This window comes from Apostichopus japonicus, chromosome 20 (genome assembly GCF_037975245.1).
Source record: "Apostichopus japonicus isolate 1M-3 chromosome 20, ASM3797524v1, whole genome shotgun sequence".
In the NCBI taxonomy this organism is placed as follows: Eukaryota; Metazoa; Echinodermata; class Holothuroidea; order Aspidochirotida; family Stichopodidae; genus Apostichopus; species Apostichopus japonicus.
The window spans coordinates 25,114,637-25,133,053 of NC_092580.1; the positions used below are offsets into that span (position 1 = coordinate 25,114,637).

General features: G+C 38.4%; 1 protein-coding gene across 3 annotated transcripts in view; it reads right to left on the minus strand.

The window, feature by feature from the left end:
• Positions 1-18,417, minus strand: part of LOC139960855 (protein SSUH2 homolog) — a 31,354-nt gene that overhangs the window by 4,245 nt on the left and 8,692 nt on the right. For all 3 annotated transcript variants that reach the window (XM_071959486.1, XM_071959484.1, XM_071959485.1), the window contains exons 4-10: positions 10,220-10,365; positions 9,435-9,564; positions 7,817-7,877; positions 6,558-6,682; positions 4,281-4,343; positions 3,886-4,061; positions 1,013-1,105 (exon numbers count right to left, since the gene is read on the minus strand). In XM_071959486.1, coding sequence (XP_071815587.1) covers positions 1,013-1,105; positions 3,886-4,061; positions 4,281-4,343; positions 6,558-6,682; positions 7,817-7,877; positions 9,435-9,564; positions 10,220-10,365 — 794 coding nt within the window. The remainder of the gene's footprint in view (positions 1-1,012; positions 1,106-3,885; positions 4,062-4,280; positions 4,344-6,557; positions 6,683-7,816; positions 7,878-9,434; positions 9,565-10,219; positions 10,366-18,417) is intronic.

The following is an 18,417-nucleotide window of genomic DNA, read 5'->3' on the forward strand; positions in this document are numbered from 1 at the left end:
AACCAATTACACTTTCCCACAGATCCACTACTACAATCCAGCATCTTTTTCCATTATGATATGCTATAGCAATGAATTTCTTTTGTCCCCCTCTTCAAAACCCCACCCCACCCCAGGCCCCATAACATAGTAATGATTTAAGTGCTGCTGAGGACCGACCACTAAGGAAAGTTAAAATTTGCTACAGAAAATCCAACGATAAGTGCATTGTTTAGATAGTGCAGCTGGGCTTATGTTCAATTTATTGTAATCTAGAAGTGGACATGATCAAAGAATTTCTAAAATTGTCCTTTTTATTGGGAAAGTTGGGACAAGTTAGAAAGCACACTGGATGGGACCTGCATGTAATTTCTTAAAGGAGCTTAAGGACGGAAGAAATATACAAGATACTATGATATGCATGAATTTATGTATTTTAGATCCTCCTGCAAGCAGGAACTCGCAAAGAAGCCTCATTGGCTTATCAAAGCCGCAAGCTGACCGAAGTCAGTCTCTTACAGTCATATTTAATGTCCATGATTATGAATTGTCAACTGTCAACAACTCTGTAACTGGAAGACATACATTAATCATGGAGTGACTCAAAGATTAATGTATGTCGTTCAGTTACAGAGTTGTCGACAATTGACAATTCATAATCATGGACGTTAAATATGAATGTAAGAGACTGACTTCGGTCAGTTTGCGGCTTTGATAAGCCAATGATGGCTTCTTCGCGAGTTCCTGCTTAACATGACATCGCGAGACATGACATTGTCATTTACCTTATATTCTGTTTTTATTCGTGGCAAAATTCACAGTGGCTATTTTGCTGCATAGAACTTTACTACTGTTTGTTCACAGTCAGGTGTGGGAATGAGAGACATCAAAATAATGGCGATATATATTCCTGTCACACCCTTGAAGGAAGACAATCATTTATCCATAGAGGAAGATGATATTCTCATATCAAATTGGCAACAATGCAATGAAAGACTACACTATGAGTAAAACAACTTGAGATGAAACATACCATGTGATGATAAGTTTGATATAAGTCTTTAAGTTTGAGGTTCCCTGGCAAGTAGTGCATCTATTCTGGCCATGCCCATTACAGGAGAAACACCTTCAGGATAAAAATGCATTGGCAATGGTTAGTACAAAGCAGAATGATGCCGCTGTGTATGGTAAAGTAAAATTAGTCTTGCAAGCTGCTGTTCATTGGTGTGAAGACTCGCGCAAAAGAAACGTCTAATGCCGGTAATCTGACCTAGTTTCGAATGAGGTGTAACAGAAGTGTTAGACACCACCATCGATCCCAGAAAATACACACACACAGCTTGCTACCATCGGTAATTAGACACTAGTGTACAGTCAGTACATACAGCTGCAGTCAATGCCCACAGAAAAGTGTACAAACAATACAGCGATGGACATCTCAGGTCCAGCTAAAGATAACAAGGTATCACGTTTCATTACTGTACTGTCTGCATTTTGTAGCGACACTAAAAAAATGTCACTTGCAAACAACGGAAAGTTAACTTTTTCATATGGCCGCACTCGGTTTGGGGTGAGTCTTCAATGCTTTAATCAATATTGTAGTACTTGAAATGATACATGGAAGTTGCTTCTTTGCAAACTTCATTGCAACCATGTACCACAGTCTTCAATTGTTGTTACCCATCACTACTACTATGCTAATCCGGATACTTCCTTTACACAGTGACTCTACTTATGCTAATCTGCACACTTCCTCTACACTGTATCTTTATGTTTTCCTCAGATCTCTCTTTAAGTACTAACAATGAAGTAACCTTGCAGCCAAGCTTTAATGCCAAGACCAGACAAGTGAGGTGGATCTTGCAGTGTACAGACCAAGTCTGACACTGCCAGCAACAACTGATACAAAGTATATTATGCCTGATAAGAATTGTCTACAATATTAAACTTAGGAAAACTATTAAACCCATTACAATGGAAGAATAACAAACAGCTTACCATACTAACAAAAAATTATGCAACACTTTGTATTTATGTATGTATGTATGTATTTTAGATCCTCCTGCAAGAAGGAACTCGCGAAGAAGCCATCATTGGCTTATCAAAGCCTCAAGCTGATCGAAGTCAGTCTCTTAGATTCATATTTAACGTCCATGATTACTTTATTGTCAACAACTCTGTAACTGGAAGACTTTGTAAGTACAAATTGAGAACAAGACCACTGTGTAAGGATAATATGAATCCAGGCCTTAATACCTGTATTTAAGTACAAATTGAGAACAAGACCACTGTGTAAGGACAATGTTAAACCAGGCCTTAATACCTGTAAGTACAAATTAAGAACAAGACCACTGGGTAAGGACAATGATAAACCAGGCCGTAATACCTGTAAGTACAAATTGAGAACAAGACCACTGTGTAAGGACAATGATAAACCAGGCCTTAATACCTGTAAGTACAAATTGAGAACAAGACCACTGGGTAAGGACAATAATAAACCAGGGCTTAATACCTGTAAGTACAAATTGAGAACAAGACCACTGTGTAAGGACAATGATAAACCAGGCCTTAATACCTGTAAGTACAAATTGAGAACAAGACCACTGGGTAAGGACAATAATAAACCAGGGCTTAATACCTGTAAGTACAAATTGAGAACAAGACCACTGTGTAAGGACACAGTTAAACCAGGCCTTAATACCTGTAAGTACAAATTAAAAACAAGACCACTGTGTAAGGACAATGATAAACCAGGCCTTAATACCTGTAAGTACAAATTAAGAACAAGACCACTGTGTAAGGACAATGATAAACCAGGGCTTAATACCTGTAAGTACAAATTGAGAACAAGACCACTGTGTAAGGACAATGATAAACCAGGCCTTAATACCTGTAAGTACAAATTGAGAACAAGACCACTGGGTAAGGACAATAATAAACCAGGGCTTAATACCTGTAAGTACAAATTGAGAACAAGACCACTGTGTAAGGACACAGTTAAACCAGGCCTTAATACCTGTAAGTACAAATTGAGAACAAGACGACTGTGTAAGGACAATGATAAACCAGGCCTTAATACCTGTAAGTACAAATTAAGAACAAGACCACTGTGTAAGGACAATGATAAACCAGGGCTTAATACCTGTAAGTACAAATTGAGAACAAGACCACTGTGTAAGGACAATGATAAACCAGGCCTTAATACCTGTAAGTACAAATTGAGAACAAGACCACTGGGTAAGGACAATAATAAACCAGGGCTTAATACCTGTAAGTACAAATTGAGAACAAGACCACTGTGTAAGGACACAGTTAAACCAGGCCTTAATACCTGTAAGTACAAATTAAGAACAAGACCACTGGGTAAGGACAATAATAAACCAGGCCTTAATACCTGTAAGTACAAATTGAGAACAAGACCACTGTGTAAGGACAATGACATTAAACCAGGCCTTAATATACAGTACCTGTAAGTACAAATTAAGAACAAGACCACTGTGTAAGGACAATGTTAATCCAGGCCTTAATACCTGTAAGTACAAATTGAGAACAAGACCATTGACAATGATAAACCAGGCTTAATACCTGTAAGTACAAATTGAGAACAAGACACTGTGTAAGGACAATGACGTTAAACCAGGCCTTAATACCTGTAAGTACAAATTGAGAACAAGACCACTGTGTAAGGACAATGTTAATCCAGGCCTTAATACCTGTAAGTACAAATTCAGAACAAGACCACTGTGTAAGGATACTATGAAACCAGGCCTTAATACCTGTCAGTACAAATTAAGAACAAGCACTGTGTAAGGACAATGACGTTAAACCAGGCCTTAATACCTGTAAGTACAAATTAAGAACAAGACCACTGTGTAAGGACAATGACGTTAAACCAGGCCTTAATACCTGTTGCGTCCGAGTCCCATACAGGAGGTGCATGGTCTATGGGTTGGACCATGATGATGATGATGATGACCTCCATGATGACCTCCATGTCTCCCGTGGTGATGATCGTGGTGTATATTATGGTGGTGGCCGAAGTCCTGCACCCTCCCTGTTCCATGACAAAAGTTACATCTGGTCTACAATTTAAAGATATAAAAGTCCATGTTTTAAAAGTTGCTTAAACTGTTGATATTTACTGAACATAGGTAACAATCTCACCGTGGCTAATATTTTGAGACGTAAAGAAAATGTTAACATTATCGGTTTTACTACACCGTTTTTTGAAAAAAAATAAAGTTTAATAATGTTACTGATAGCAATTTTATTTACGAATGGTGCCAATAGGTTTGACTTACCCGTCCTCTTCCAAGGCAAACATGACATCTACGGAACCCTGCACCATGGCAGTCATGACATGGCTAAAGGGAAAATATAAATGAATGCATCAATGCATAAATAAATAAACAAACAAACAAACAAATAAATAAATAAATAAATAAATAAATAAATAAATAAATAAATAATAAATAAAAAAGATATTAATTAATGGAAGCAGAGTCCTTGCAACATGTTACTTTGATCTACGAAACAGGTAAATGTATTACTCATGTTGTAGATTGTTCAAGGCTCCCCCATGATAAGCTGTGGCTGATTCACACAAACTATTATAGTACAGTATCTCATTCCTGAAAAAGCTGGAAGGTATTTTCACATGAAGGGTGTTACAAATATAACATACACAGCTGGTCTAGCACTTACCAATACATCTGGGGGTGTCGGGTTTGGCTGTAAGTTGCTTTGATGAATTGCTCTTCTAGGGTAGATTCTTAGTGCAATATTGTGTCACCATCATCATAAATCATTTTTAACTATGTTTGTTATCGATGTACAGTAGTAAGATTGGACTGTAACTACCACAACTTTTAATATGTGCATCAAAACTGTTAACCCAGCAGAGCTACACTTACATGTGCCATGGATTATATGTGATGACACTCTCTCTAACTTTTTCACAATCAATTCCCTCATTCATAACTACTGTACAATTATACGGAATCCTCAGCTTCTTTTGCATAATGTAAATTGCACAACTTCTTCCCACTCAAGCCTTCGTTATCGTGCTACCAATCTTTGGAACTCATTACCCAAGGCAATAAGTGACAGGCCTAGCTTAAAATCTTTTATGTATAACTTAAGTAATTATTACTTAAAGAAATACTAACTCTTGACAAGTGATTGAAAGACTCCAATTTGTTGTATGGACAAACTCAGGTGTTCAGATGCACTGGATTGTTTTTTTTTCCGGGGGGGGGGGGGGTGTTATTGTTTTGTTATGGTCTTATTGTCCTATTGAATGAAATTGTGTATTTTGCTTTGTTGTACTTTAATTGGTCTCTTTCTCTGTATTTTAGGGAGCGAAGCACCCCGTCAAGCCCGCAGGGTTTATTGTTCCGCTTCCTTCACTTCATGTATTATTCACTACTACTTCATGTTATTTGTTATTTGTAAACGTTTAAATGCATGTTGTGGAAAACGAATAAATGAAATGAAAAGACTTTCAGCAAAGATTAAAACTTGCAGTTTTGGTTTGGTAGAAAATCTTAAACGTTTCTCTTAACAGCGTACTCATATAATCGAAATGAAGAAACTTATTTCATATTTTGATAAACCTTTACATTTAAGACACTCCCAAGCAGGGAAGTAAAATGGGAGGACAAATGTCGACCCAGTAAAATTATTTTGCCCGCTGAGCATATTAAGCTTGCCATTTGTCCAGCTAGTGAATTAATTACCCAGCCAGCAAATAGCATTGCCCATACATTTTTAGTCATATCAGAGATAAGCATAAACACCACAAACTAAACATTGGGGCCTGTTTCAAATAGAAGTTGAGAACTACTCATATATGCATATATATATATGTTAAGTTATCTATAACAAATTTTACAATAAGTTGAAGAACTCTGGCTATGGTATACTGTAGTATCATGAACGACATGAAATGATAAGTATGAATAAATGCCACATTTTTGCTTTGTTTTCCATAAAAAGTGCATAAGCAGTGGGTTGTGTGAATGATGATGAAAACACTGTTATATCACTGCAGGGAAAATTCCATGTTCCCACTCGGTGAACTAGAAAATAGATAATGGGTGGGTGAATATATTAGAGCAGCCCAATCAGTTTTGTTGTTTTGATGAATTCACTTTTCTGAAGTACCGTCTTGAAACTAGAAAGGGGTATATGTTTGTAAATGATGAGGAGAAGGCAAAAGAACTTAGGAAATCTTTGAACAAAGAGATAGCACGTTCAAATTTAGATAAAATGAGGAAATGGTTTGCTGTTGTTGCAAACTGCAATATTTGCTTTGAATATAAAAGTGACTAAATATTATGCTACAACTTGCAAACCCCCCCCCCCCCCAATTCAGTTGAATTTTCAAAGCAGTTCATAGACCAAATCGACTTGACACAAAACACATGAAAAACCTTCTATGTAAACATACACATAATAATGAAGGAAATTTATTAGTCAGGATTACTAAACCGTCATCACACATTTACAAGTCTTTGTACTTTGCACCCATCAGGTGGTGATAACCGCATCAGCTTGGGCAGTCTTCAGATATTTACCTTGATAGAAGCTGTGTGAGGTACCTCAACCTCCATTTTACCCGCTTGAAATAGCGTTGGTGGGTTAACTGCAATATTCCAGGGACCTGGAGCAGGCCCATTGGCTGCACTATCAATAACCTGACCTGTAGTAGATATAGTGGTAGGCAAACATGTAGGGTAAATGATAAGACAAAGCTTCGTGACAAATGATTTCAAAAGAGATCATACCATTCATGAACAATGTATGTGCTATTCACTTCTCTACATGCCTCCTGCACACTGCCTGACTGACCGTGTCTGGACTCAACTCCAATGTCAAAGACGTCTACACACTGACCGTATCGGGACTCAACTCCAATGTTAAAGACGCCTACACACTGCCTGACTGACAGTGTCTGGATTCAACTCGAATGTTAAAGCCGCCTACTCACTGCCTGACTGTTCATGACTGGACTCAACTCCAATGTACTAACATAGAAGTGTGGAAACTTGTGCGGTGTACATGTGTGTTTACGACTACATCTATGATTAGGCTAGTCATGCCACAAAGTTGCATTGACTTCAGTCAGGGAGGATACTATGTAGCCTTTTCCTGAATGACAGTTAATATGGTGTAGTGTTTGCAGGACTTCAACTGCCCAGTTGCAACAAATGTAACCAATCAGAGGGGAACAGATAAACATGTGACCTATACCAGCACCAACATGTGACCTAAACAGGCACCATTTATCATCATGAGACCTATACGAGCACAATTTATCATCATGTGACCTATACGAACACCATTTATCATCATGTGACCTATACGAGCACCATTTATCATCATGTGACCTATACGAACACCATTTATCATCATGTGACCTATACGAACACCATTTATCATCATGTGACCTATATGAGCACCCTTTATCATCAGGTGACCTATACGAGCACCATTTATCATCATGTGACCTATACGAACACCATTTATCATCATGTGACCTATACGAGCACCATTTATCATCATGTGACCTATACGAGCACCATTTATTAACAGACTATTGTGCGAACGCATCAGTTCTTCAATGTGTGGGGGGGGGGGATCATTTTCAAACTTAGGCAAGACATACCAATAATATAAACTTAATCCAAAATTAACTTTGAGAGTTACATTGCTTACAAGCAAGTGTCACATAGTACATACACACACACGCCATCACCACTGCATAGATTCCTTTTGCCTCTACAGTACCAAGGATTTAAAAAAAAGAAAATATAGTCTCAGGTGGTTAGTTTACCTCGGTAAGGTTCAAAGGCATGCTTCGTCAGTCTTTTCTCTGTGAAGGTCTCCAGCTTGTACTGAAAGGAAGTGAAAAGTGAGATCATAGAATCACCACACTCAACTGCTTGCAACTTACAAATAGGTATTATTAAAGTTGCTGTGTTTATAGGTGAATGTTCCTCTTATATAGAAAAAAAGGTGCACTTATTTGTTTACGTTCCTGTATTAACAATGTTTAATAACAAGATGGTGTGATATTCTTGAGCACTTTAGCCTTATTCCCTCTCAATCTACATTGTAACTCACAAGCCATTAGCTGGGATATTTCTAGTCATGCAATGTCTCATGTAGCAAAATTTAATTCTTTTTTATTACAGAAGACTGTCCTATTTTGACATCTTACCATCAGTCACTATCTGTTCACCCACAGTTACCTGGGAACACCCACAGGGCACGATGATATCTGCCTTCAGTTTCTCCATTTGAGAATTTTCATTTTCGCTTGCAGTGATACCATATATTAAATTCACTTATGAAATATGAAACATCTTCACGGATCAACGAAACTTGAAGTTGAAAGTGAAAGAGAAAGGAGTACTACAAGGAAATTAGTCGATTGAAGCAGTGCCTTAATTATAACGAACAAGAAAGAACAAATGCCAATCACGATGAATCGAAACAGCTCTAGACAGTTTTAACATCTGATATGGCTATACACTATTTATAGTGAGTCTACTGCACAATTGGGCAAGTTTTTCCAAATACAACTGAGCATGAAACGTATTGTTTAGTTGCTTTAAATTTATAATAACAGTTTTCAAACATTAAGAATCACATCACTTTGAGACCAATTTCAACATACAGTCAAGCCCATCCCTACAAATATCTACAACATCAGATATACCTAATTTGATCCTACAATGTAAGTAGGAATTTGGCAGAGAGGTTAGTGTATATATTGCATAAAAAGCAGCTGCTTGTTTAATGCTAGTTTGACTATGACTTCTGTGAGTATTTCTTCTTCTGTGAGAACTGATAGATATGTAGATAAACTAACTAACAGTGGGAATCAGTGGGAATCTTAAATAATTGACAAGTTCTATGTAGGACTGTAGGCATCTAGCTGCAGGCATATTTAATTGACGGCCATGATGTAAGTTTGTACCTATCTATAGGCCTTTTAAATTGCTACATATTATGTCACCCATCTGTACACCTGCCTATTTCATTACATAACTCAGTATATATGCCTGTTGGGTGTGTATAGTTGGTGTATATTACATACAGTAGCTATAGGCATGATATATTCTGTCATTTCAGGAATACTGCAGAACTTAAACGGCTGCATCCAGAGTTAAGAATTGTAAATGAAGGAATAAGTGAGAAGTGTTGCCTAAAAGTGTAATATTTAAAGGATATCTTGAATATATATTGAAAAAGTATCTTAAAATATCTTGAAAGGAATACATGACACCATGTAAGATGTTCTAAAGAGAAGAAAACTTGCAGCAATTCTAAATGCATGCCTCTTTTCATCAGATAAACACACACATATATACATTTCAAACATTTCAGAGAAAAACCAACGAAGAATATCATTTGTTATATTAACACAAATTGTAAAATATGCTTACATGGAATGCAGACGACTGAACAATATCATTGATTTTCATGTTTCTAGCAGCTCCTGTCCCGTAGCAACATTTCTCGGAGACAAATTGCAAAAGTGCTTCTTTGGCTTGCTCATCATTGACTGATGGAGCACTGCATGTGAAGAACATAAAATTGAACTGTAAGTGTGTATCAAGCAATGGAAATCCAATTGGACCATGCATTAAACAATTTGTTAGACTCATCAACCTAATGGTAAAAATAAATATTCTTAAAGCCACTTTACGTAGTCTACCAGAAACACAACAGAATCAATACCAATCTGGACTGTCAAACAATTGTTGTTGTACTTAATGAGACTACTAAATAATCACAGTATCATGGGCCATGGTAATGCATTTTCATTTGTAAAATCCCAACACTTTTCTGGTTTGGATTTTTACAAATACTGTTACTTACCTGTCTCTGCACAACATATGCACTATAATCTACCTTAATCTACACAAAGTGGCAACTCCCCCCCATTAACCCACTTTCCAAGCCAATGTTCACTTCTTCTTGTTCCTTGTTCCCAAATCAATCACTCTGAAGACTTTTACTGGCTAGGTTTGTCTGAATTAAGGTAGGGCTATGTTAATGAAGATTAGAGTAGATATGAAAGTAAATACTTAGGACAAGGACACAAATGTTTAACAGATCTACTCTGCATTCTATAGTTTAATTAACACTAAAAGTGCATCTACTGATGCACCTTGATTTATACATGCTCATATGGACAGAGGACAGATACATGGGTGTATATACTCACGGGGGCAAGTCTTGTCTCTGAGGAGGGCCTTGGCTACTCAAAGCATCTTGGTAGGAAGGTGGAGGCAAAGCAGCATCCATCTGGTTATAACCAGAAATGGCGTCAAAGGCACTGGCAGGAGGTGCTGTAGGCTGCGGCTCATTGCTCTGTCACAAAAATGAGAAAAAAATATTTGATACAAACGATTATCAAGGGTTGATGGAAGATCAAAAGAGAAATAAGGAGAATGTATTTAAGCAAACTGTACAATTGTGTAAGATCTTCAAACTACTGTCACTAGGCAATATCCCAAAGAACTGAATACAATTTCACGCAGACAGACTCCCATTATTACTGTAGGCTATGGAAATGGTATAGCACTAAACCTTTGGCTATAACAGTCTTGGTTAGTTAGGGTTAGGAAGCCTACAGTAGCTCATTTGAAACCCTATCGTTGTGATAATGGCTGACAATTATTCCATGCTTTCTCTTTTCCATAAGCATTGCAGAGAATGATGACATAGTTATCACGCCTAATCCATTCCTACTCCTGGTATTACCAGTTAACATCCCATCTGACAGGCAAGAGTCTGATATCATGTAAAAACTTGGCACACCTTTATAATAAACAGTCAAGTTGCTACAAGTAAAAACACAAATGTTTGAAACGTCCAGTCCCTTGCTTTAAAGTTCACACACACTTGTACATGTATGCAAACACAAACCAAATCACCTTCTGTAACTTAATTATATGTGGAATCTTATTAAAATCTGTTATAACAGGTTATTGCAATTAACCATGACTTTTAAAAAGACTTCACGAATGGGAAAGTTAAAACAAAATTCCAACATTTTCTGTCCATTCTGTCACAAAATGAGCCAGCAAAAAATCGTTTATTGAAGCATTAGACAATAGACCTTTGATCATGGACATCCAGAGATGGTGCAATATTCTTTCCCTATAGCGAATGTAGACATCGCCAGCTGGCTACTGAATTGTGCGCAGGCTAGTGCAGTAGATGGACTAATTGTCACATTAGAATAGTATAATTTAGTTAATTTGTATTTGTATGACAGAAGAAGTCAATCTGTCAGCTGTTTATTTTAGAAAGTTTTTTTTTAGTAACTTTTACTTTAGTCAATGCTGGTTGTTGTTGATGTTGGAAAGTAGTATCCAAGGATGTAGGACAATTTACATAAACCCTAATCCCTCTATTCACTACAAAAATACATGGTAGCATAATTGAGTATGTATACAAAAGAAACATCACCAGGTCAGGGCATAGTATAATAATACAAAGGTACAGGGTAGCATAGCATAGCTAGTGCACACAAAAGAAACCTACCAGGGCAGGACATAGTCAAGATGACAATGTATTGTATTGCCAAGTTATGCAAATTGATACACTATTAATTATGTGTGACATCACATCCAGCCAGTGAAGTGAGTGTTGGATAAGATTTTTATTCACTCTCCAAAATGCCATCATCGGATTGAGTCCTGCTATATCTCTTAGCTGAAAAAGACGGAGCTACAATATTGTGATTTTCATATCATGGGGCACAGGATCCTATATATAGGATACCTGTATTGAAGCCTGGGCTAGTATATTGTAATTTATAACTGGCATTTAACTGTGAAATCTGAAAACACAATTATTTCCTGGAGACTCCAGATTCACTCAATATGTAGTGTTCTGGATAGGGCAGCTTGTCGGCAGAGTTGGGATGGAAGTACATCACCTGACCGGAAAAAAATAAAGCTGTATTGCAGAGCTCGTCTGACAGTTTAAGAACTGGAACCATTTGCCACTTTCCTCTCACATTGGGTCGAAGACCGGAAGCTTTTGAGGATAGTTTTATCACCGACTATAACACCTACCACAACCTGATATCAGCAACCACGTGTCAACAAGTATTGTCAACACCTTTAGGCAATATTCGTCATAGTGACAACTCAGAACTCATTTTTTTTTTAAGATAAATGTTAAATCAGAATTTCATGATGTAAAGGGGGGAAAGCTCTTCAGAGTAGAAGAGGTAATCTCATTCTTTTATAGAGAAAAGAATATCCAATTAATATATATTAAGACTAAATTTATACGTGCCAGTTTGCTCTCTCGCAATTGAAAAAGATCCAGGGGTATCAAAACTTTGGAAAGTCTTAACCTTTTCAGTAGTTAAGCTAAATCTAGTATATGTTATCCTCTGGTAAAGATTGCGCCAAAGCAATCTGTTATCTCTAAGTATTCAGGAGTCCTACGTGTTCCTAAGCAGTATTACAGAACGCTGTAGCCTTTATTTTGCATGTTCCTTTTTTTTATTATTTTAAGGAGAAAGTTCCTCCTCAATAAATACCTATTCACTTAAGAAGTTGAATTTATAAAACTTGTTCTGCATCATTAGTTGGTTGGAGTATTTCTTTTTTACATTGCATATTGATTTTGGATAGCCGCTAGGCGAATGTGTCGCATTGCCACTTGCATTCTTTTTGTGGGTGACAATTAAATGGGGGCCTATCCGGGAATTCTATCCAAGATTTAAGCATAAGCATTTTCTTTGACAGAAGTGAAAAATACATAACTGGTTGGTGTCATAAAATTCAACCTGTGAATTATATGTATATTAATTGTTTGTATTTACTTGTATTCGCAGACGAATTCCGCAAGAGCAGCTCTTATTTGGTCGGTCTACCTGTGTACTTCCATTCTAGCGTCTTACTGGCGGTCCCGACAAGAACTGAAGCAACATCTAACGTAATGTTGGTTGGCAAGTAGTTAATTGTGTTTTGTATTTTACATGTTTTATGCCAGACGTGAAATCCACTTACGCAATTAGTGTATCATTGTTGTTTAATCGTACAACTGTGTTACCTATGATATGAAATTACATTGTTGTCGGATGTAACTATAAATTGCGCGCACTCTAAACTAAACTGCAGGCATCAGTAATTGGTTTCAATACATTGTCATTGTTATACATTAGTCATGACTAGTCAACTAGAGTTAGAAAAACTTGTGTCAATCGGAGAAAAGTTAGGTCTCAAAGGTGTAGAACTAAAACAATTCTTAGATGATGAAAGGGACAAGCTTAAGCAAGAACGAGATGAAGAAAGAGATCGAAGAGCTAAGCAAAGGGCGATTGATGCACACGAACAAGAAGAAGATAGGCAGAGACAAGAAAAGATAGAAAGAGAAAAGGCAAAGCAGTTAGAAATACAACTCAAGATAGAAGAAGCAAAGCAAGCCCAAGCTGAGGCACAAGCACAGATAGGCAATGGAGGTTATCATGGTAATGGTAGTGCAGCAAGAAGTAGACCACCTAAACTGCCACCATTCAACCAAGAGAAAGACGACATTGATGCATATATCAATAGATTTGAACGTTATGCCACATTGCAAGGTTGGGATAGGGATACTGTATGGGCCACAAGTCTTTCAGCACTTATTCAAGGTTGTGGATTGTTTGAATATTCATCACTTTCACTTGAGGATTCCAAAGATTACGACAAGGTAAAGCAAGCCTTATTACGTGCATACCACCTTACAGCCGATGGTTTTAGGAAGAAATTTCGTGATATTAGACCTGCACATGAAGATACAGGAACCAAGTATGTCACAAAATTAAAGAATTATCTCCATAGATGGATGGAATTAGAGGAAGTAACTACTTATGAACAACTCCAAGACATAATATTGAGAGAGCAGTTCTTGAACTCATGTAGCAAAGATTTGGAAACATTTCTGAAAGAAAGAAAGCCGAAGAACATCACAACAATGGGTGAATTTACCGATCAATATGTAGAAGCACATGGAGGTTGGTATCCTGGTCACTCCAAGAATAGTAGAAGTACTCAAAACAGTAATTCCACGAGGAACCAGAATCGTAACAACGGAAGATTCCACAATCACAATCAGAAGTTCCAGCAACAAAATCAGAAAGGGAAAACGTATTCTGGGCAGAGAAGTGAACCCAGGAAATGCTATATTTGTGATAAACCAGGCCACTTTGCAAGAGACTGTAGGACAAAGCGAATGCAAACCATGGCTCTTATGACAGATGTATTTAGTTACATGATGGAGAAACGCGCCTCAACTTCGACCGAACAGAACCTTCCAGACAAAAAGGAAACTGGCGGTGCATGTACAGACATTGGGGCATTCATGATGGTAAAGCCAGATCCTCATCTATTCCAAGCAAGTAAGAAGGGATTCTTCACATTAGATTGTGGTCACAAGTTAACTGTATTGACTCAAGTTACAGCCGCATGTAAAGATCAGAATTTATCGTCGATGCCTGTTCAAATGGGTAAGATAGGGAATCAAAGTGTTAAAGTATTACGGGACAGTGGATGCAGTGGTGTAGTTGTAAGATCTCAGTACGTCAAGCCCAGCCAAATGACAGGTGACGTTAAAACTTGCATCCTGATTGACGGTACGGTACGACAATATCCCGTTGCCAACATACTCGTGGATACTCCATACTTCTCAGGTTCAGTTTCGGCCTTGTGTATGAATGATCCAGTCTATGATTTAATTCTAGGGAATGTCCCAGGTGTACGAGAACCTACCAATCCAGACCCGAATTGGGAAGAGTCACAGACACAGGATCAACCAGTACAACCACCACCAAATGTAACCAAGCCTATGGCAATAAGGAATGATGATGACCCAAATACAGTTGCCGCAGCACAGACAAGGAGTCAGAGCAAAGCAAAAGAGAAGCCCTTTAAAAAGTTAAAGGTATCGTCCCCGATTGGTGAAGAGGTTACTGCAGACATGCTACGTGAAAAGCAACAACAGGACCCCACCTTGGAAAAAATCAGACAGTTAGCCAAAACAGGAGATGATAAAGTGAGTAAAAATGGGAGTACTCATAAATATGTGAAGTCCAGTGGCATTCTCTACAGAGAATTTAGTTCTCCTCGAGTGGAATTTGGAAACAGATTTAGGCAGGTAGTAGTTCCAGTTGACTACAGAGATCATGTATTAAAGGTAGCACACGAATCGATTCTAGGGGGTCATCAAGGATCCAAAAAGACGCGTGATAAAGTAATGAGTGACTTTACATGGCCTGGAATGCAAGCAGACGTTACCAGGTATTGTCAGTCGTGTGATGTATGCCAAAGAACCCTCCCTAAAGGTCGTGTTACTAAAGTACCATTAGGAAGTATGCCGCTGATTGAAGAACCATTTCAAAGGGTAGCAGTAGACTTCGTAGGACCGATCAAGCCAGCCACAGAGCGTGGACATCGTTACATATTGGTTTTAGTTGACTACGCAACTAGATACCCAGAAGCAGTACCAATGAAAACCATTGAAGCTGAGTCAGTAGCTGAGGAACTCCTTGGAATTTATTCAAGATTAGGCTTCCCAAAAGAAGTATTAACTGACCAAGGATCTCAGTTTGTCTCTGGCGTCATGAAAGAAGTTAGCCGATTATTGTCAATTCGCCGATTAACCACGACTCCGTACCATGCCATGTGCAATGGGTTGGTAGAGAAATTTAATGGCACATTGAAAGCAATGTTAAAGAAGATGTGCGATGAAAGGCCTAAAGATTGGGACAGATATATAGATCCCCTACTGTTTGCGTACAGGGAAACGCCACAGGAAAGCACAGGCTTCTCGCCATTTGAACTGCTATATGGGCGGACCGTGCGTGGTCCTATGCGGATTCTTAAGGAATTATGGACCGGCGAATCAGAAGTAAGTGAGACGAAGACTGTGTACCAGTACGTGTTGGACTTACAGGAACGTTTGGAGCAAACATGTCAACTAGCACGTGAGGAGCTCAAGAAGTCTAACAAAGGTACAAAACGTACTACAACAAGAAAGCAAGAGTAAGAAACATGAAAGTAGGAGAAGAAGTCCTCCTCCTTCTCCCCACTGATAAGAACAAGCTACTTATGCAGTGGAAGGGACCATTTCCAATAGTGGAGAAAGTTGGTACAATGAACTACAAAATAGACTTTGGCCATAGGGTCAAAACACTTCACGCCAACCTGCTAAAGAAATATAACAGACGTGAAGTGGCAGCCACTATGTTCGAGATGCCAATACAAAGTATGTATGAAGTTGTCTGCACATCGGTTCTAGAAGATGAACCACAAGAGGAATCTGGTATATCTGAACTCAAATCATTTTCCACAGATGATCTTATACATCTTCCACCTATGTTTCAGAAGGAGCGAAGTACTGATGTGAATATCAGCGGACAATTAGGAAAAACAAAAACTCAACAGGTACAACAAATATTGACAGAGTTTGAAGACAGTTTGACTGACCTACCGGGGAAGACAAAGCTCGGTGAACATGTCATCAAAGTCAGCGATACAACACCTATAAGGAGTAAACCTTATCCAATACCACATGCTCTTCGAGATGATATCCGCAAGGAGATCCAAAGTATGCTGAGGATGGGCGTAATATCGCACAGCAAAAGTCCATACGCTTGTCCGTTGGTAGCATTAAAGAAGCCGGATGGATCTTTGAGGGCCTGTTGCGACACACGCAAAATTAACATGATCACGGAGTTTGATGCTGAGCCTGTTCCAGACCAGGAAGAGATTTTTGCAAAGTTATCCAAGGATTGCTACTTCAGTAAAATCGATCTGAGCAAAGGTTACTGGCAAATCCCAATGGCAAAAGAGTCGAAGCCATTAACAGCATTTGTGACTCATGATGGGTTATACGAGTTCAATATGATGCCATTTGGTCTTGTGAATTCTGGTGCTACATTCAACAGAGTGATGAGGAAGCTTCTTAAAGGAATTGAGAATGTCCATAGTTATGTAGATGATATCCTGATACACACTCAGACATGGGAGGAACATCTCCAGAGAGTAAAAGAAGTCTTCACAAGAATCAAGAAAGCCAACTTGACGGCTAGACCTACAAAATGTTTCATTGGGTACAATGAGGTGGAATTTTTAGGACATATTATAGGAGAAGGTAGAGTAAAGCCCAAACCTGACAAAATTAAAGCCATTCAGCAAGCAGAGAGACCAACTACAAAGACTCAAGTGAGATCATTCTTAGGGTTGGTAGGTTACTACAGGAAGTTTGTACCAAACTTCGCAGCCGTGGCAGTACCACTGACTAACTGTACGAAGAAAGGGGAACCAAACGTGATTAGATGGGGCGAGAGCCAGGAACAGGCGTTCCAAACACTGAAGAGTAAGCTTGCAAGCTCACCGATTCTTCAGCTCCCCGACCTCCACAGGGAATTCACACTTCGGACAGACGCTTCGGATACAGGAGTTGGTGCGATCCTTCTTCAGGAGTTTGCAGGTGAAAAATTTCCAGTAGCCTATGCTAGCAAAAAGCTGAACAAGAGTCAAATGAGATACTCAGTGATGGAGAGAGAATGCTTGGCCGTAGTCTGGGCTGTACTCAAGTTTGAGCCATATCTCTATGGCAAGGAATTTGTAATAGAGACAGACCATCAACCATTGACATGCATTCGGAAGTCGAAAGTGGCAAATGGAAGGATAATGAGGTGGGCACTGGCATTACAGCCATATCGTTACCGCATCCAAGTGATAAAGGGAGCCGATAATGTAGGGGCTGACTACTTGAGTAGAAGTACAGAAATAATGCAAGCCAATTTCTTATCCTTCATCAGCAAAGAGCTGTAAGAAATTCATTTCCAATAGTGTATGGAAATGTGTGATTTCAGGAAGCTTAGGGAGAAGCAGAGGAAATTGAAGGAGATTTCAGTGCAGGATAGGCTGAAACAAATATCCTAATGTGAGATGTGTATAAATGTGTTAGACACATTTTATTAAAGGAGGGAGTTAATTGTCACATTAGAATAGTATAATTTAGTTAATTTGTATTTGTATGACAGAAGAAGTCAATCTGTCAGCTGTTTATTTTAGAAAGTTTTTTTTTAGTAACTTTTACTTTAGTCAATGCTGGTTGTTGTTGATGTTGGAAAGTAGTATCCAAGGATGTAGGACAATTTACATAAACCCTAATCCCTCTATTCACTACAAAAATACATGGTAGCATAATTGAGTATGTATACAAAAGAAACATCACCAGGTCAGGGCATAGTATAATAATACAAAGGTACAGGGTAGCATAGCATAGCTAGTGCACACAAAAGAAACCTACCAGGGCAGGACATAGTCAAGATGACAATGTATTGTATTGCCAAGTTATGCAAATTGATACACTATTAATTATGTGTGACATCACATCCAGCCAGTGAAG